The sequence below is a fragment of the Pseudochaenichthys georgianus genome, chromosome 10, assembly GCF_902827115.2.
Source record: "Pseudochaenichthys georgianus chromosome 10, fPseGeo1.2, whole genome shotgun sequence".
Classification (NCBI taxonomy): domain Eukaryota; kingdom Metazoa; phylum Chordata; class Actinopteri; order Perciformes; family Channichthyidae; genus Pseudochaenichthys; species Pseudochaenichthys georgianus.
The window spans coordinates 20,008,459-20,022,971 of NC_047512.1; the positions used below are offsets into that span (position 1 = coordinate 20,008,459).

General features: G+C 39.8%; 2 protein-coding genes across 2 annotated transcripts; one reads left to right on the forward strand and one right to left on the reverse strand.

Moving 5' to 3' along the window:
- Window positions 1-1,366: 1,366 nt before the first annotated feature.
- On the reverse strand, window positions 1,367-8,744 carry LOC117453734 (zinc-binding protein A33-like). Its single transcript, XM_034092687.2, has 6 exons — window positions 8,051-8,744; window positions 7,245-7,340; window positions 5,155-5,388; window positions 4,936-4,958; window positions 4,251-4,366; window positions 1,367-3,665 (listed from the first exon to the last, which is right to left on the reverse strand). The coding sequence occupies exons 1-6, from the start codon at window positions 8,564-8,566 to the stop codon at window positions 3,100-3,102; spliced, it is 1,551 nt and encodes a 516-aa protein (XP_033948578.1). The 5' UTR covers window positions 8,567-8,744; the 3' UTR covers window positions 1,367-3,099.
- Window positions 8,745-11,623: 2,879 nt separating this feature from the next.
- Window positions 11,624-13,799, forward strand: LOC117453735 (endonuclease domain-containing 1 protein-like). Its single transcript, XM_034092688.2, has 2 exons — window positions 11,624-12,131; window positions 12,950-13,799. The coding sequence occupies exons 1-2, from the start codon at window positions 11,832-11,834 to the stop codon at window positions 13,559-13,561; spliced, it is 912 nt and encodes a 303-aa protein (XP_033948579.1). The 5' UTR covers window positions 11,624-11,831; the 3' UTR covers window positions 13,562-13,799.
- Window positions 13,800-14,513: the final 714 nt, after the last annotated feature.

The following is a 14,513-nucleotide window of genomic DNA, read 5'->3' on the forward strand; positions in this document are numbered from 1 at the left end:
CAAAGGCAACACAACCTGGTGAATCAGGGTTTTGTTGAGACTGTGTCAAACAGGACGTTGGTCTAACTCTGCGCCTGTAGTTTAAAATCCCGTTTGTTTTGTTGCATTATATTTTAGAATTGGCTGAACAAAGACCCTTTATGAACTAACAGTTCCTGGTGTCTCTTTGACCCATTGTTGACAGGTTTGCTGGACCATTGGCCGTCCCTCTGCCTTGCTGTTGGTGCCTCAATCCAGATGTTTTTGATCTGTATCTTTGTCCTCCATGAGATTCATCCTCACCTGGTGTTTCCCTCTCGTACGTTGCGCCTCTTCTTTGCCTCTTATTAGTCTATTTCTTCGGTGTCGTTCTACTGATAATACTTTTCTTTAAAGAGGCAATGTGTAAGTTGTATGCGACAATTCTTTAGTTAAAAAACAGTGAAGCAACCAGAGACTATCTCACGTTAAATGGGGGATCCACTGGCCCCTTTCTCCACTTCCCACATCCCTACTTCTGGCACCATTGCTCGCTTTGAACTTGACCTTGGGCGAATGGCAACACTTTTCAAAGTGCTCTTCTGTGGTAAGTCCTGCTACAGGAGGTGTCTCATCTCCAGGATGACACACAAACACACACACACAGACTCACAAGCTGAAACATTACAAACGTCATGGTCACGGCTGATTTTGAACTAACATCATCAACAGAATGTGAATAGCTTACAGTGTTGGCTGTATGTCATTAAGACATAATGTGTGAGTAATCTGCTGAAATGCCAACTGGGTGGCCTTCTTGACATGCGGCAGACGAAAAGAAGGTGTAAGTCATTTTGTATTTTCTTACCTTTTGGGCTTAGACCAGTAAACAAACGTTCAATTACACAGACTTAACAGCCTCCGTTTACTGGTATAGCAAACGCACAGATGGCTAATGTGAAAGCTGATGCATATGTAAAGATTATGACAGTCAGTAGTACATTTAGGTTGTATTGACTCAGTATTGAAGAGTGCAATGCTGCCCCCATATTTCTTCATATTGTTCATTAAGTAAAGGATCTAAATATCTTATCCAGCCCTGACTCCTGTCTGTTTGAACATTCCTAGAAGTTGCTTGAAATACTAATGTTTGCAATCCATCTATATTATAACAGAGTATGATACAACGTGGTTTGTAAAATCTGGCTACATATTTAAAATTGAGTTGGGTGGAAAATAATTCTGAATCACCCAAGATGAGATGTTACCTAAAGCTTTATTTTGTCTGCAGATAGCTTCCTTATGGTTATAGTTTAAAGTTGTATTATAAAGAGCACAGAGAGACAGTGGTGCTGCCTTCAAAGCTAGATGAGGGCGCCCTCTGGTGGAATCAAATGAAACAACAACATTAGTAGGACATTTAATCGAATTATTAAAATCGAACGGCACATTTCTAGATAGTGTTTTCCTTATTAAAAACACTCAGAAAATATTTCTGATCAATCGTTTGTTGTATTGATTGTGATGGAACATTCATGTATATTTACCTTGTAAAGTAAAGGCATTTAGAAACCAATATTAGTAGTCATCTGCTTTACACATCATTTCCTCAGTTGAACTCTACATGTTATTAGAATAACATGATTGGATATATAACAGCTATAAAACGGTTTAAAAATATATGATATTATAATGTTAGATATTATTCCAAAACACACACTAAAATATTTTGCATCGACTGTTAATACAATTTTTAAATGTTTTTTCAAACAACCATTCAGTGTCCAAATTGCATTGTGTGTATCTTTGAGCACCAGCTAGCTGTCACATGATAACTCATAAGCTCCTAAAAATCTAAAACTTGTCATGGACCCTTTAAGTCTTTGGCTACATTACAAAGTGATATGACCTACCACTTTTCTAATGAATTCAGAACAAATACAAAATAGGATATTGCCATTCTTTGTGTTTCTTCTCAACAACACTAAAAGCAACACAAAAAGTAGTCTGTTTCTCTGTACTCATTTGGCTCCCAGCCCCAAGCCCATTCATGTTTACGGAAATGTTTTCTTAAAAGCTTGTGCTGACAAAGTGAAAACAGGGTTTAACAAGCAAATGTATTAAAAATAAAAAGTTAATGATGACATAAGAAGACGCTTTGGCTCTTAAAATATATCTCAGATGTCCCTCATTTCTCTTAATCATCTTTAAGAGGTTTCAAAGGCGGGATTGGAGTCCAGTTGTGATATTTGAAGTTGATAACTGACTAACCAACCAACATGACTTGGAAAAGCACACTTGTCTAAAGTGTCACAGCTGACAATGCATCAGGGCAGTAAACATGCCATGAGGTTGATGGCACTTCCTATCATTTCAAATACAAAGAAGTTCCTATATGTCATAAAGATATGAAATATATCCATCTTTGGCTACACAGACAGTATTTGTTAGTAGGCCATCATAGTCAGTTTCTGGTGAAACAGTGTTCTGGCATACACTGATTCAATTACTTCCCAACTGCCCCCACTCTCTTTTAGCCTTTTTTTTATAGAAATAAAACCACATTCTTAGACGAATTGGTGGACACTGTAACAACAAATTGAAAGTGCCTGATCCTCACAGCGGCAGATTTGCAGCACAGAGCAGCGGGGGTGTCACATTTGTTTATCACGGAGAGTTGAGAAACAGAAAGGCGGAGGATTTGATGTCAAAGCGAAAAGCACCTACTTCGCAATATTTTTGGATTTAGACTAACTGCTAATCGGGAACATGATAACATCAATGAGACAATCTGAGAATTTCTGGAATGAATTTCTGGAATGAAGTTCACGGACGTTGTCAGGTGGAAACATGCCGGGGCCCGTAGTGAAAGCTCGTCCAGAGAGGCCAGGCACACATCTATTCAACATTACAAATATTTTCTTTGATGTGTTGACCATAAGACAAATAGAGTATCAACAGCCATGTGTTCTAAAGTCTCACTTGTCTGACATTGTCTGACACTTGTCTTGTTCTTTAGTAGTTTCATCTTCTTATTTAAAGTCTCACGTTTCAGGGTCACTTCCAAGTTCATTATCACCACATCTGATGAACTTTGTCCTGCAGTTTTATTCTGGATCTGTTCTGAGATGAAGGGGGAATCTATCCCCAGTGTGGTGTAACTATGGTGAGGGGCTCCCTGTTGTATCCGTTGATAATTGGCCAGGGATTAAAGTACGGAAAAACAGGCTCTTTGAATGTTGCACCATAGAAGGTGAAGAGGTGGGCCATGTTTCCTGCATCGTAAAACCCAACGTCACCAGAACTATAGTCCAGATAGACCCCCACCCTGCTGGGGGGTTTGGAGGGATATATCATGGTCTCCTCTGAGTCAGTGCATGCCTCGTACTCGCTGCTGCCGTCACCGTTGTCCCTCAGCACTAGGGTCCAGAAGCCGTCATCTGGGCAGAGGCTGATCTCCTCCTTCCTGTTGACGGAGGCGGTGGCCACGCCCAGACCCCACGCTGTCTTGTTGCCCACCTCCACCTCCCAGTAGTGTCTCCCAGAGGAGAAGGCTTCAGAGCCCAGCACGATGTTGTAGCGGGTGAAGCGCTCTGGATTGTTGGGCAGGTTGGTCTGGATTCTCCCCACCTGGACGCTGGTGCAACACGGGGACACCCACAGGCAGGGGTAAGCTGTGTTCGGGTCAAGGGTCACAGAGGTGATAGCTAAGAGGGCCATAACATGAGAAGGGTTAGAAATGTTGCAATTCAACAACAAACTTGTTGACAGAGAAAGACTGGCTGTGACCTCCAACTAGATGAATGAATGCCTTTCTGTCTAATTAGTGTAAGACGAGCTAGATAAGAGCATCAGCTACATGGATACAAATAAAATATAAATGATATGCGTCAAGATGTAACTCCATTCTTTAGTGCAGTCTAGTGTTGCACGATCAACAACAATGCCTGATTACATGTCATTGACTCAAATGACCCCAAATAAATCTTGACTTTGACCCAGTAAGACAGAAGTTTGGAGAACAGGTACAGTCAAGTTTAAAACTCATGTTGTCCAACTTCTCTAGGCAGAGCATGTTGATAATGAGACGGAACATAAAATGCAAAGCAAATCAAGTATTAATAGATAAAGGAAACTCTTTTTTAAAGAGGCACAGACTTGGAAACTGCCAATGTTTCACAGAACCCGAGTTGCAATATAAGATTACGTTTTTGTTAAGCTTTACTGATACAACTGAGCCTCTGCCGCATTTATTGCCATTGCTTTCATAATTGTGTTAGGTGTTTAACTACCTGGCTGAAAAATTGAGCTCATTTTCCTCCAGGTCCTGTACTGCAGAGGTCCCAGGAACTCTCCTGACTGCAGATCCACAGTCACCTCTGGGGGCTGCTCAAAAAAGCTCTGAGCCCTGACGGAGGGAAAGAAAAAAAGACATTGAGAGATAAAATAACTTAAAGCAAAAAGCCTTTTCACTTCACTTCCTATAATATATATCTATTGTTGTGGCTGCTTTAGTGTATACACCTTGCTACAACTGTTATGGTATTGTTGTCCGTTCACATACGTAAACAATTTATGTTTCTTATAAAATACAAGACCAATATATATTAAACGACTTAGAAAAGTGAAGATTTAAGCCATGTACAGCAAGCAGTGTGGACTTGAGTCGTATAATTACATTGGATCTGCATTCTTACACCTATTTAAGAAGAAATGTCAACAGAACACTGGCAAATGGTAAGACTGCTACCTAGTGGTCACTAGTTGGCGTGACAATGTTTGGCAAAGATAACATGATAAACCACAACAATGCCCCAACATCCTGTTTCAGCAACACTCAAAGATAATTACAAAACAATACACCATTGTGACTTTAGATTTAGGGCAACAGTCAAGTACAAGAAGACCAGGAGATTATCTAGAAATTAATAAGTAACTAAGACATTAGCGATAATGATCAATTGTGATAATACTCACCCTCCAATGAAGTCTTTGATTCCCTGAAATAGAGCAGATTAAAACAAGCCTATAATTACAAAATACCTCACTCTTTACTGTAACATGCAGATAATATCTAAAACTGCACATCTAGAATAGAATATCAACATTCTTTGGTATTTCCAGACTTTTTATAAGGGGTAAAATAAATGTGCTCTACAAGCATCATGAGCATCATATATTACTTTTCTCTCATACCTTGAGTTGCTCAGGGTTTTCCTCTTCTGTCAGTTTGAGGCGAAGCTCGTCGGCTATATTTTCCATTTGGCTGATTTGCTCTGTGGTCTCAGTGAGCGCCTCCTCCAGCTGTTTGAGTTTCTGCTCTTTTTGCCTCTGAAGTTTCACCTTTATGCGCTCCTCCTCCTCAAGCAGGAACTCCCTCAGACGGCCAAACTCTGCGGTGACCATCTCCTCCAGGTCTCCTGCTCGCTCCTAAAACACAGAGGACCCCATTAGCTAGAACATGGAAGAGGAGTTGTAGTGTTTCAGTTTTAACCATAGACTGTAAATATATGTTTCAACACGAGGCCAAAGTAATGACATTTTAAACATCTAAATTAAACCAAAAAAAGGTCAAAAGCCATGTTGCTTCTGATATACCTGCTTGCTTTTAATATTTAAAAGTTTATTTTATCAGAATTAACCAATTTAGCATTGCCATCATTTTCACACACAAAGACAGACCGTTTTTTTTTAAAGTGGGATGACATTTTACACAGCAGAACTAAAATATGGTCTTTTTCATTTCAAACATTCGCATTTTTTGTCAAAACGTTCCACTTAAATTACCCATAATGCAGTTTTATCTGAGATGTAGGTGTTATGCTAGCAGCTAAAGTAGCTTTTCGTCATTAGCCTGAAAATATATTAATCTGACTTTGTGTAGCTCTTTCTGGAGCTTTACACTTTTACATTTCTAAATAAAGGAGAGCAATACTTCCTTTATTGCTGACGCAGGTAGATAGAGAAAAAGATTGATAGGTAGACAAGCAATAATGATAAGAAACGTACAGACACACACAGATTAAGAGAAATTGGCCGGAAAAGAAAGCTTGCCAAACTTCCTCTGAAACTTGTTGACCCACATCCTGTCATACCGGCAGAGAAACAGAAGTGAAAATCTGTGTATGTGCATATAAACTGTGTCAAACAGATAGACAGTAAGACAGACGTGCTGAGACAAGCAGAAAGGACAGGATAGAGAAAAATGTGTAATAACCTAGAGCAGAGATATGTGTAGCAGCAAAAAACACTTTAACAAAGCAAACATGCTACACTCATTTCTCGGTTGAACACACACAAGCGCACCCACACACACAAACAGACCACTATTTGAGGTAAGAGCTGCTGTGCTGGATAAAGCGTCACAGCATAAATTCAGCCAGCTGTTATCTCTTTCTGTGAGGTTGTGAGACATAGTTCTTGTACTGTGTGTGTGTGTGTGTGTGTGTGTGTGTGTGTGTGTGTGTGTGTGTGTGTGTGTGTGTGTGTGTGTGTGTGTGTGTGTGTGTGTGTGTGTGTGTGTGTGTGTGTGTGTGTGTGTGTGTGTGTGTGTGTGTGTGTGTGTGTGTGTGTGTGTGTGTGTGTGTGTGTGTGTGTGTGTGTGTGTGTGTGTGTGTGTGTGTGTGTGTGTGTGTGTGTGTGTGTGTGTGTGTGTGTGTGTGTGTGTGTGTGTCAGCCAGTCGTAGAAAGTTACGTAAGTATTTAACCTGTACTGAATTTATGTACAAATTTGAGGTACTGGGACTTTACTTAAGTATTTACATTTTATGCCACTTCTACTTCACTGCTTTTGGAAGCAAATATTGCACATTTTACTCCACAAAATGTATATGACAATATTACATTTGTGTTACTGTGCAGATTCAGATAATAAATACGATATACATAAACAAATAAATTGTATTTATACTTTGTGGTATCGCTACTTTTAGATAAGAGACCTGAGGGCCGCATTTGTGAAAAAAGATACTGTGAGAAAGACAAACGGGATGATGTGCATGAATGTTTATTTACCACCTGTGTCATTTCAGGAGAAACTTCTACAATTGCAAAACATGAGAACAAACCACACTGAGTAACAACCTGTTGTGTCATTGCCCGTCATAGTTAGGATTAGTCATCAATCAGTCTCGCTGTCAGACAGGTAAAGGTGGAGGAATGTTTCTTGGTGACCAGAAATGCAGGTTCAATTCACAGGCAAACACACACACGCATGTATTTGCTGGGATTATGTCCAGGGTGTTTCCCAATGCTTCACAAACAAATAAACACATGTATCTGTATACCTTAATGAGGAGGATCCTTTCACTGGTCTGGCTTTGGAAGAGCGTGGCCTCCTCTGTCTGCAGCTCAACCCTCTCCAGAGCGATAGACAGCTTATCCTGCAGCACAAATAAACAATCACATGATAAACATCAAACAGAGGTGGTGTTGCTAAACTGGATTATACTTCAAAGTTGATTCAATTGGTGTATCGGCTCTGAAAAACAAGAACATCCTTAATGGGAGTCATATGATGCACACCCTGTCCTCAACAGACTGCTGAGAGCCACAAATTCAAACAAAGTGGACAATTCTGTCTTGGTGAAACATGAGAGGCCTCTCGGAGACTCTTCAAACAAACTGATGATGGTCAGCTGTCGGGTTAAAAGCATAGGGGGCGTTAAAGGAGCTCACACTGTTCTGCTGAATTCCTGTAAATAGCAAAACACCCAAAGGCTGCCAAGGCAAACAGGGAGCCTGCTTTAAAATAATAAATGCCATTTCACCACATCTGCTAAAGCCAGAGCAAATGAGTTCATTTATTAAATACAATCCTTATAAACTAGGTTTCCTTTGACATTTAGGACAGCTTAGCTTGACAAACCTGAGATATGTTTCTTTCCAAGAACAAGGAGAGGTGTGTCAGAGGAGCATGCATGGCACTCCCTAAAAGACTAAAATACATGGTCAAATAATGATCACCAAGTTCTTTATCTTAGAGAGGAACGTTTGTAATAGTGGTTTTACAGTAAGATTATCCCCTAATTTAGGCCTAGCTAGACTCAATCTATTGGTTAAAAACTGTCTAACTCAGCCAATCAGAACGTACCTTGTAGTTTTCAAATGCCTCTGTAATGGGGATGACATTGTGGGTCTTGTGGTCCCTGGACATCCCGCAAACCAGGCAGATGGGGAGCTGGTCGTCCTCACAGTAGAGCTTCAGCTTCTCCTCATGCTCCTCGCACATATCCATACCCAGGCGCGGCCAGTGCCCGGTGGAGGAGGCCAGGCTGCTCATGCTGGACCCCGGCTCCCGCTCCTCCGGCTCCTCCAGAGGACCCCCTGAGTCCCACCCGGTTATCCCCGAGGCCGTGTCCATGCACCGGGCTCTGCGCACACTGTCCACCACGTTGCACAGCAGCGAGTTGGGTCGCAGTCTCCCGCCGCTAGACTTTCTACACTTTGGGCAACTCGACAACTCGTCGGCCTTGACTTCCCAGCACTGAAGGATGCACACCTGGCAGAAGTGGTGTCCGCACTCGAGGATGACCGGTTCCCTGAACAGCTCCAGACACACCGGGCAGGTAAGCTCACACTGCAGCTCCTCAATTGTGACGTCCGCCATTCTCTGCTGTGAACATAGTCTTTAAACAGCCGCACAGAAAAAGTAGTTGACTGCTCTTCCGTTCCCTCCGAGACTGAGAGGGAGTGGTCTGAGGCTGACAGCAGAGCATGTTTTCACGGAAGAGAGGAGGACGTGCAGCAACAGGCCGAGAGCCTCCTGGAGCTGCTCCATGACAGGGCGTACGGTCTGCATTAGTCCGGGGACAAACCTAAGTACTGTACTGAGTTCGACCCCTCAAACATTAAGACAGTGAACAAAACTCACCTTTTCAGAAGGACTTTGTGTTATGTTGTTTCATTGTTCGATTTTATTTACATTTTTTATCTTTTTATTTATTCATTGTTAACCCTGTAAAGTGGCTTGTATTATTATCAAGCAAACCTATGCTGTTATAAAGTATATATCTATTGACAAAAGGTTACCTTTACCTCATGAACCAACCCTTTTCCTGGGTAAAATATATTTCCGATTGGGTAAAGTTGCCCACACATAATTTAGAAAAAAATTACATTAGGAACCTTTAAAAAAAACGTCGTTATTAAAATATATCCAAGCAGTGGTGGAATGAGTGTTCAGCTGCTTTACTTGAGTAAAAGTACCAATACATTATTTTTAAAATACTTAATTACAAGTAAAAGTACAAACATGTTAGCAGTTAAATGTACTTAAAGTATAACACGTAAGATTTATCATTGTGCATAAAAATTGCCTTTATGTCTAATTATATTTATATATGTGACATTTCTAGATAATATTGTTGCATCATAGCATTTCACTTTTATGGACAAACAAAGTTCTGATTTACTTTTTGTAAAATATTTATATGATTTGACTCTTTTGGGACTTAAAGAGTTAATCCACTAGTTTAATTGTGAGATGCATTTTGTTTAAAGTAGCTAAAGCTGTAATAAATGTAGTGGAGTAAAATGTACATGAATTCCCTTTTTATTGTATGAATATAAGTATAAAGTGGCACACAATGGAAATACTCAAGTAAAGTAAAAGTACCTCAACATTGTACTTAAGTATAGTATTTAAGTAAATGTACTTAGTTACTTTCCACTTCTGCATCTAAGTAATTAAGTGAATCAAGTGTATTAATAAAGGTTAATGTATAATGTCACTGAAGAGTAGAGATTCTCTCTATTAGGCCAACAACAAAGGTTAGTAGGCCTAAATAATCTATTATTCTAAATATATATATACGAACGTATGGATATGCTAATAGTAGGTAAAAGTTATTGACTTTGCATCTTAGACACTTACTGACTTACTAACTCAGTCACTGCATTCAAGTTGGTATCTATATAAACGTTCTCTCATTCATTACCATAACTCTCGTGTAGCAGTAGAGAATATTAGAGAGCTTTAGGGCTCATTTATTTGGCAGAGTGAAGATGTATTCCAACTTATTTCATGAGGTAAGCAAACCAATAGAAGTTTTGAAACACACCCCGTAGCCTGTGAGTCATTTACACAAAACAAAGAATGACACAGCGTCAGTAAGTAGGCTAGCATAGATTGTTGCTTCTTCTTGGGACAACAGAGGTGGATCTTTTATTGCTTTTTTTTACTAACTCCTTAAGTGTATTTTATTTCAGTCTTGCCTTTGTGTGTGCAAAGGGTCAACAAGTTCCATATTAAGATGCTGAAGACCAATCTGGTATGAGCACTTTCTGTTTCTCAGTATAAAACAGAAAGCTAATATCTGTTTTATGTAAGGCTCAGCAATTGTCCTCTGTGTGGAAACCATAGACTGTATATATAAAGGGTGGAAACCGAAAACGTGGTCGTTCCAGGTCAGCCACAGGTTTCAATTCATCCCCAGTGACTGTAAATGCAGGGTTATTACCATGGTTATTACTCATAGTAAGTTCCACGACCTGATCATTATTAGCTTCTGCTTCCGGGATAGTCAGCCTGCTGCCGAGTGTTATTCCTCTGAATGTCCGCTAGATGGCCATAATGAACAGTCTACCCGCCACAATTCAAAGAAAGGATAAAGATTTGAACAGTGTCTACTCCTTTTCGACTAAGTGTTCAGACACTGCTCATAATCTTTACCTGCCGATGCTTTATGCTATGAATACATTCATTTGTCAATGTGTATTTAAGGGAGCAAGATTTCATAGTTTTGTCTTTTTAAGAACACGTAATAATACAAAAATGAAGAGACCTATTGGCACTCTATCAATGTCCTTATGCTAGTATAAATACTCAAAATAAGAATCATTAGTATCTGTTTCTAATCCTGGTCCTATCTTAACTATTCCAAGGTTTCAGTTAACATATATTTTAACTTGAGCAGAAATACAGATAATGTAAATGTTCCCACTAACAGATTAATCACATAATGAAATAAAGGAGCAAGACCTTTGGTTGAGAAACAACAGCACTACTGTTTGGATGATTATATATTCTGGGAAATATTTCTGGTTCCCTTAAAGAGAAAAGTGTTGATGAGAGAAGAAATATCAGGCAGAAACTCGACAGAGAATGAAACTTGCTGAATTGCGAGTGTGTTTGCGTAATAATATCAGACTTATCATGCATTAAACAACTCTGAGAAACAGTGTAGAACAAAAAAGCTTATAAATGCAAGAATCAAAATAATTGTTTGTACTTCAAGCATCAGACTGTAATTTTATAAAGTAGCTCTGCATTATGAAAGGCATTTGTGATTTTCTGGAAACATCGAAGTCTCATGATGTTTCACCTTTTTACAAAGTTTGAGGAAACTTGAGACAGGAGGGGATCAACAACGTCTAGAACAGTCAGCAACAATAAACTGCATTGTCAGTTCCTGTAGCGTTGACCACATTAAAACAAATAAAATCCCTGTTATAAACCTGGAACATATCTTACTAAGATATACACTGTTCTAATCAATAAACAGTCCAAACCACCAAATGATTACAGACTGAAAGACAAAGCTGTCCACCTCAGCTAATGAAAACAAGTGTTTGCAGAGCCATGTTTTTTAGAAGGCAGACTGACTGCTGGTTTACAGGGGAAGTTTGACATGAGAATGGGGGGGAGTCACTCTCAATCACAGGGTTCTTTAACTCAGTGTGTAAACGAGACTACCTCAGTCCTCAGACAGTCGTCAAAGGCAAATACTTCAGGCGCTGAATGAACACTCAAAATATTGGTTTTATTTCAATCTAAAGCTTTGTCTGAGAAGAAGTCTGAACAAATGTCATGTTGGCTTGCATCTCCTTTCTGAAGACATAAGTACAGCTGACCTACTGATCTGTTGAGCAGGATGTCTCAAAAGAAGAAATTCTGCACGGGAGCTCTGCTTCTTCTCCTCTGCTGGTTGGGTGGCCAGGTCCTTGGTGAGATCAGTGACGACTTCTCCCATTGTCTTGATTTCTTCTACAATAAAACCCCACCAAAGGGTATTGATGCAGCAGGATACCAGCCAATATGTCAGCGTTACAAGAACCTGTACCACTTTGCCAGCCTGTATCATCGGCAGAGTCGTGCACCGCTGTACTCTGCGTACAGACTCGGTCTTGCAGATGGCAAACGGCCCAATAATACCTGGAAGTACGAGCCGCAGGTAAGCAAAAAAACAGTGTGCAATGTACAAGAGTAGCCAATTTCTTAATTGAGAAGAAATAGCGTTTTTAGTATGATTTGTTTGCAAATGCTAAGTTCATACAGCCTTGTTTGATATTTTTATAATTATTATATTATTATAACTAATATTTCATCAGTGAGGGTGGACTGAATACAACACCTCTCTGTATAATGCAACTCAGTTTACCAGCCTCCCAAATTAAATCTGCTGAAAGTTTAGCAACAGCTCGTTTTTAATGTTATAACCATTGTGAAGGTAGGATTTGTTGCAGTACTGTTGTGTTTTGCGTCTTTAGTTTTAGATACATTGTGCACTTTGATTATATACATTAGCAGCAGGAACTAGTATCCTGATAAGGGCAGAGTGTAGCTGGGCTTCTCTTTGGTAATTGTTATTCAACAACAGAGCATAACTTAATTTGGTTCATGAAACTCACATGTGAATGTTGAGTGTAAATATAAATAGCTGTGATTTCAGAAATTCATTAAAGTGTTGGCATTCTGATGTAAGCTAATTAGAATGTATGTTTGTTTCAGTATACACGGTGACAATGTTTCTGTTTGTTTAGTTATCCTAATGGTCAATGTGTGACTGGTGCAAGTTTTAATATTTAACTTATAAGAAACAGCCAATCTCCAATTTTAAATACAGATTGCTGATCTTTTCTCTTGTGAGATGACAAATAAAGGAAAATGGAGTTGCCTAAGTTCTGTTTCACTACATTAATGAATTGAACTAAAAAAGCCAGACAATGCAGCTTCTAAAAGGTCACATGTCTTTCTCTCTCCATCTCTAAGTTGGTGTTTTCCCGAGCCAGCTCAGAGATGACACCCTTCCAGTTTGCTACCTACCTGGATCAGAATGTGATTGAGAGCCAGGCGATGTCCAACGACTACAGGAACTCAAACTTCACAAGGGGCCATCTCAATCCCAGCATGCACCAGAAGACAAAAGAAAACCGACAGGCCACCTTCACCCTGACAAACGTAGTCCCTCAACGAGCGGGCTCCAACGGTGGCTCGTGGAACGGTCTGGAGAATGAAGTGTTAAAAAGATTCAAAGCCTACTGCAACGGGTCGATGCATGTGATCACCGGAGTCTTGCCTTATGAGTCTGAACCCCTGCGGATCAATAACAGGGTGTCTGTTCCTGAGTACATGTGGTCTGCCTACTGCTGCCCATCAAACAGATCTGACCTTCCTGCCCATATGCAGTCCTTTTTCCCCACACATGCTGCAGTGGGGAGAAATGACCCGAATAGTGGGGAGGAGATTGTGCCAATTAACGTCAAGGCAAAAGCCTCGAAGAGGGGCTATGATGTGAGGCGCATGTCTTTAGAGACTCTGGAGGGCATCCTGGCACAAAGGCTGGCCATGTCTGTCAGCCTGTTCCATGGGCAGTGTCAGTAGAAAAGCTTTGCTGGTTGCTGCTATGGATGTGAAGAAGTCACCATGTACTGCACATGTCTTTGTACTTAATTACTGAATGAGTGTTTGATTAATCAGGGCATTATAATTGTCTCATGATGCTTTACATTTTCTTGTGATTTTAAAGTTGTTGTTTTTTTATCAATAGTTTCCCCTTTTGTTAACATCCTGTAACCAAAAAAAACACATGATTTTACTAATAAAAGCAGATTTAAAAAGATGTGCCTTTTATGGAGCAAATTGTGTTAATTTTATGTCAAATACTCTTTGTTCACACAAATGCAAACACCTCTAAAAAACTTTAAATCTGACAAGTGTAAATTTGCTGTGACCATTTTTCTGTAATGCAATGTCGCTCCCGGTGGGCTGCGTCAAATTTAAATACAGATAAATATTCTGGAATATGCAGGATAGTATCACACAGCACAAAGCATCAATATCAGGTCGTCTGTTCATTTGTACATTGTGGTCTGCCTAGTTTCCCGTCTAACAACTCTGACCTTCTTGACTCTGTGAAGCCTTTTTTTCCCCGTAACAAAGGGTGGGTAGCTCTAGGGAATCTTATCTGCATTTATAATAACCAGGGTTCTTAAGGGTATGCTATGCTGCAGTGTTATTGTTTTAAGCGAAAACAAAAAATATAACAAAAAGGCAGGGAAAAGTATTGTCTTTCACTGGAACTCATTAAAAGGGTTATCCTTAACGAGATTGAGCTCAACTAAATTGTGAATGCCAGGCTCAGAAACAATTTAAATCAATGGAAATGTCTTTGTATTCTTTTTTGTTAGCTTATATCCTGTTAAAAAAAAGGATTTGTTACCCCTCATGATGTTGAACCATTGAAAAGGACAGGCCTTACATTCCAGTAGAGGGCGCTCTGCCCCAATTGCTTCATGCCATTTAACCAAGCCATTCAGTTCAGTTCTGTAGTTAA

Bases quoted from the DNA above. Each gene is read 5' to 3' on its own strand.
- LOC117453734 (XM_034092687.2), bottom strand. From the start codon at position 8,566: ATGGCGGACGTCACAATTGAGGAGCTGCAGTGTGAGCTTACCTGCCCG. The intron at 5,389-7,244 runs GTATACAGATAC...TCTGTGTTTTAG, and splicing joins AAAGGATCCTCCTCATTAAG to GAGCGAGCAGGAGACCTGGA. The intron at 4,367-4,935 runs GTGAGTATTATC...TCCCTCCGTCAG, and splicing joins ATCAAAGACTTCATTGGAGG to GGCTCAGAGCTTTTTTGAGC.
- LOC117453735 (XM_034092688.2), top strand. From the start codon at position 11,832: ATGTCTCAAAAGAAGAAATTCTGCACGGGAGCTCTGCTTCTTCTCCTC. The intron at 12,132-12,949 runs GTAAGCAAAAAA...TCCATCTCTAAG, and splicing joins CCTGGAAGTACGAGCCGCAG to TTGGTGTTTTCCCGAGCCAG.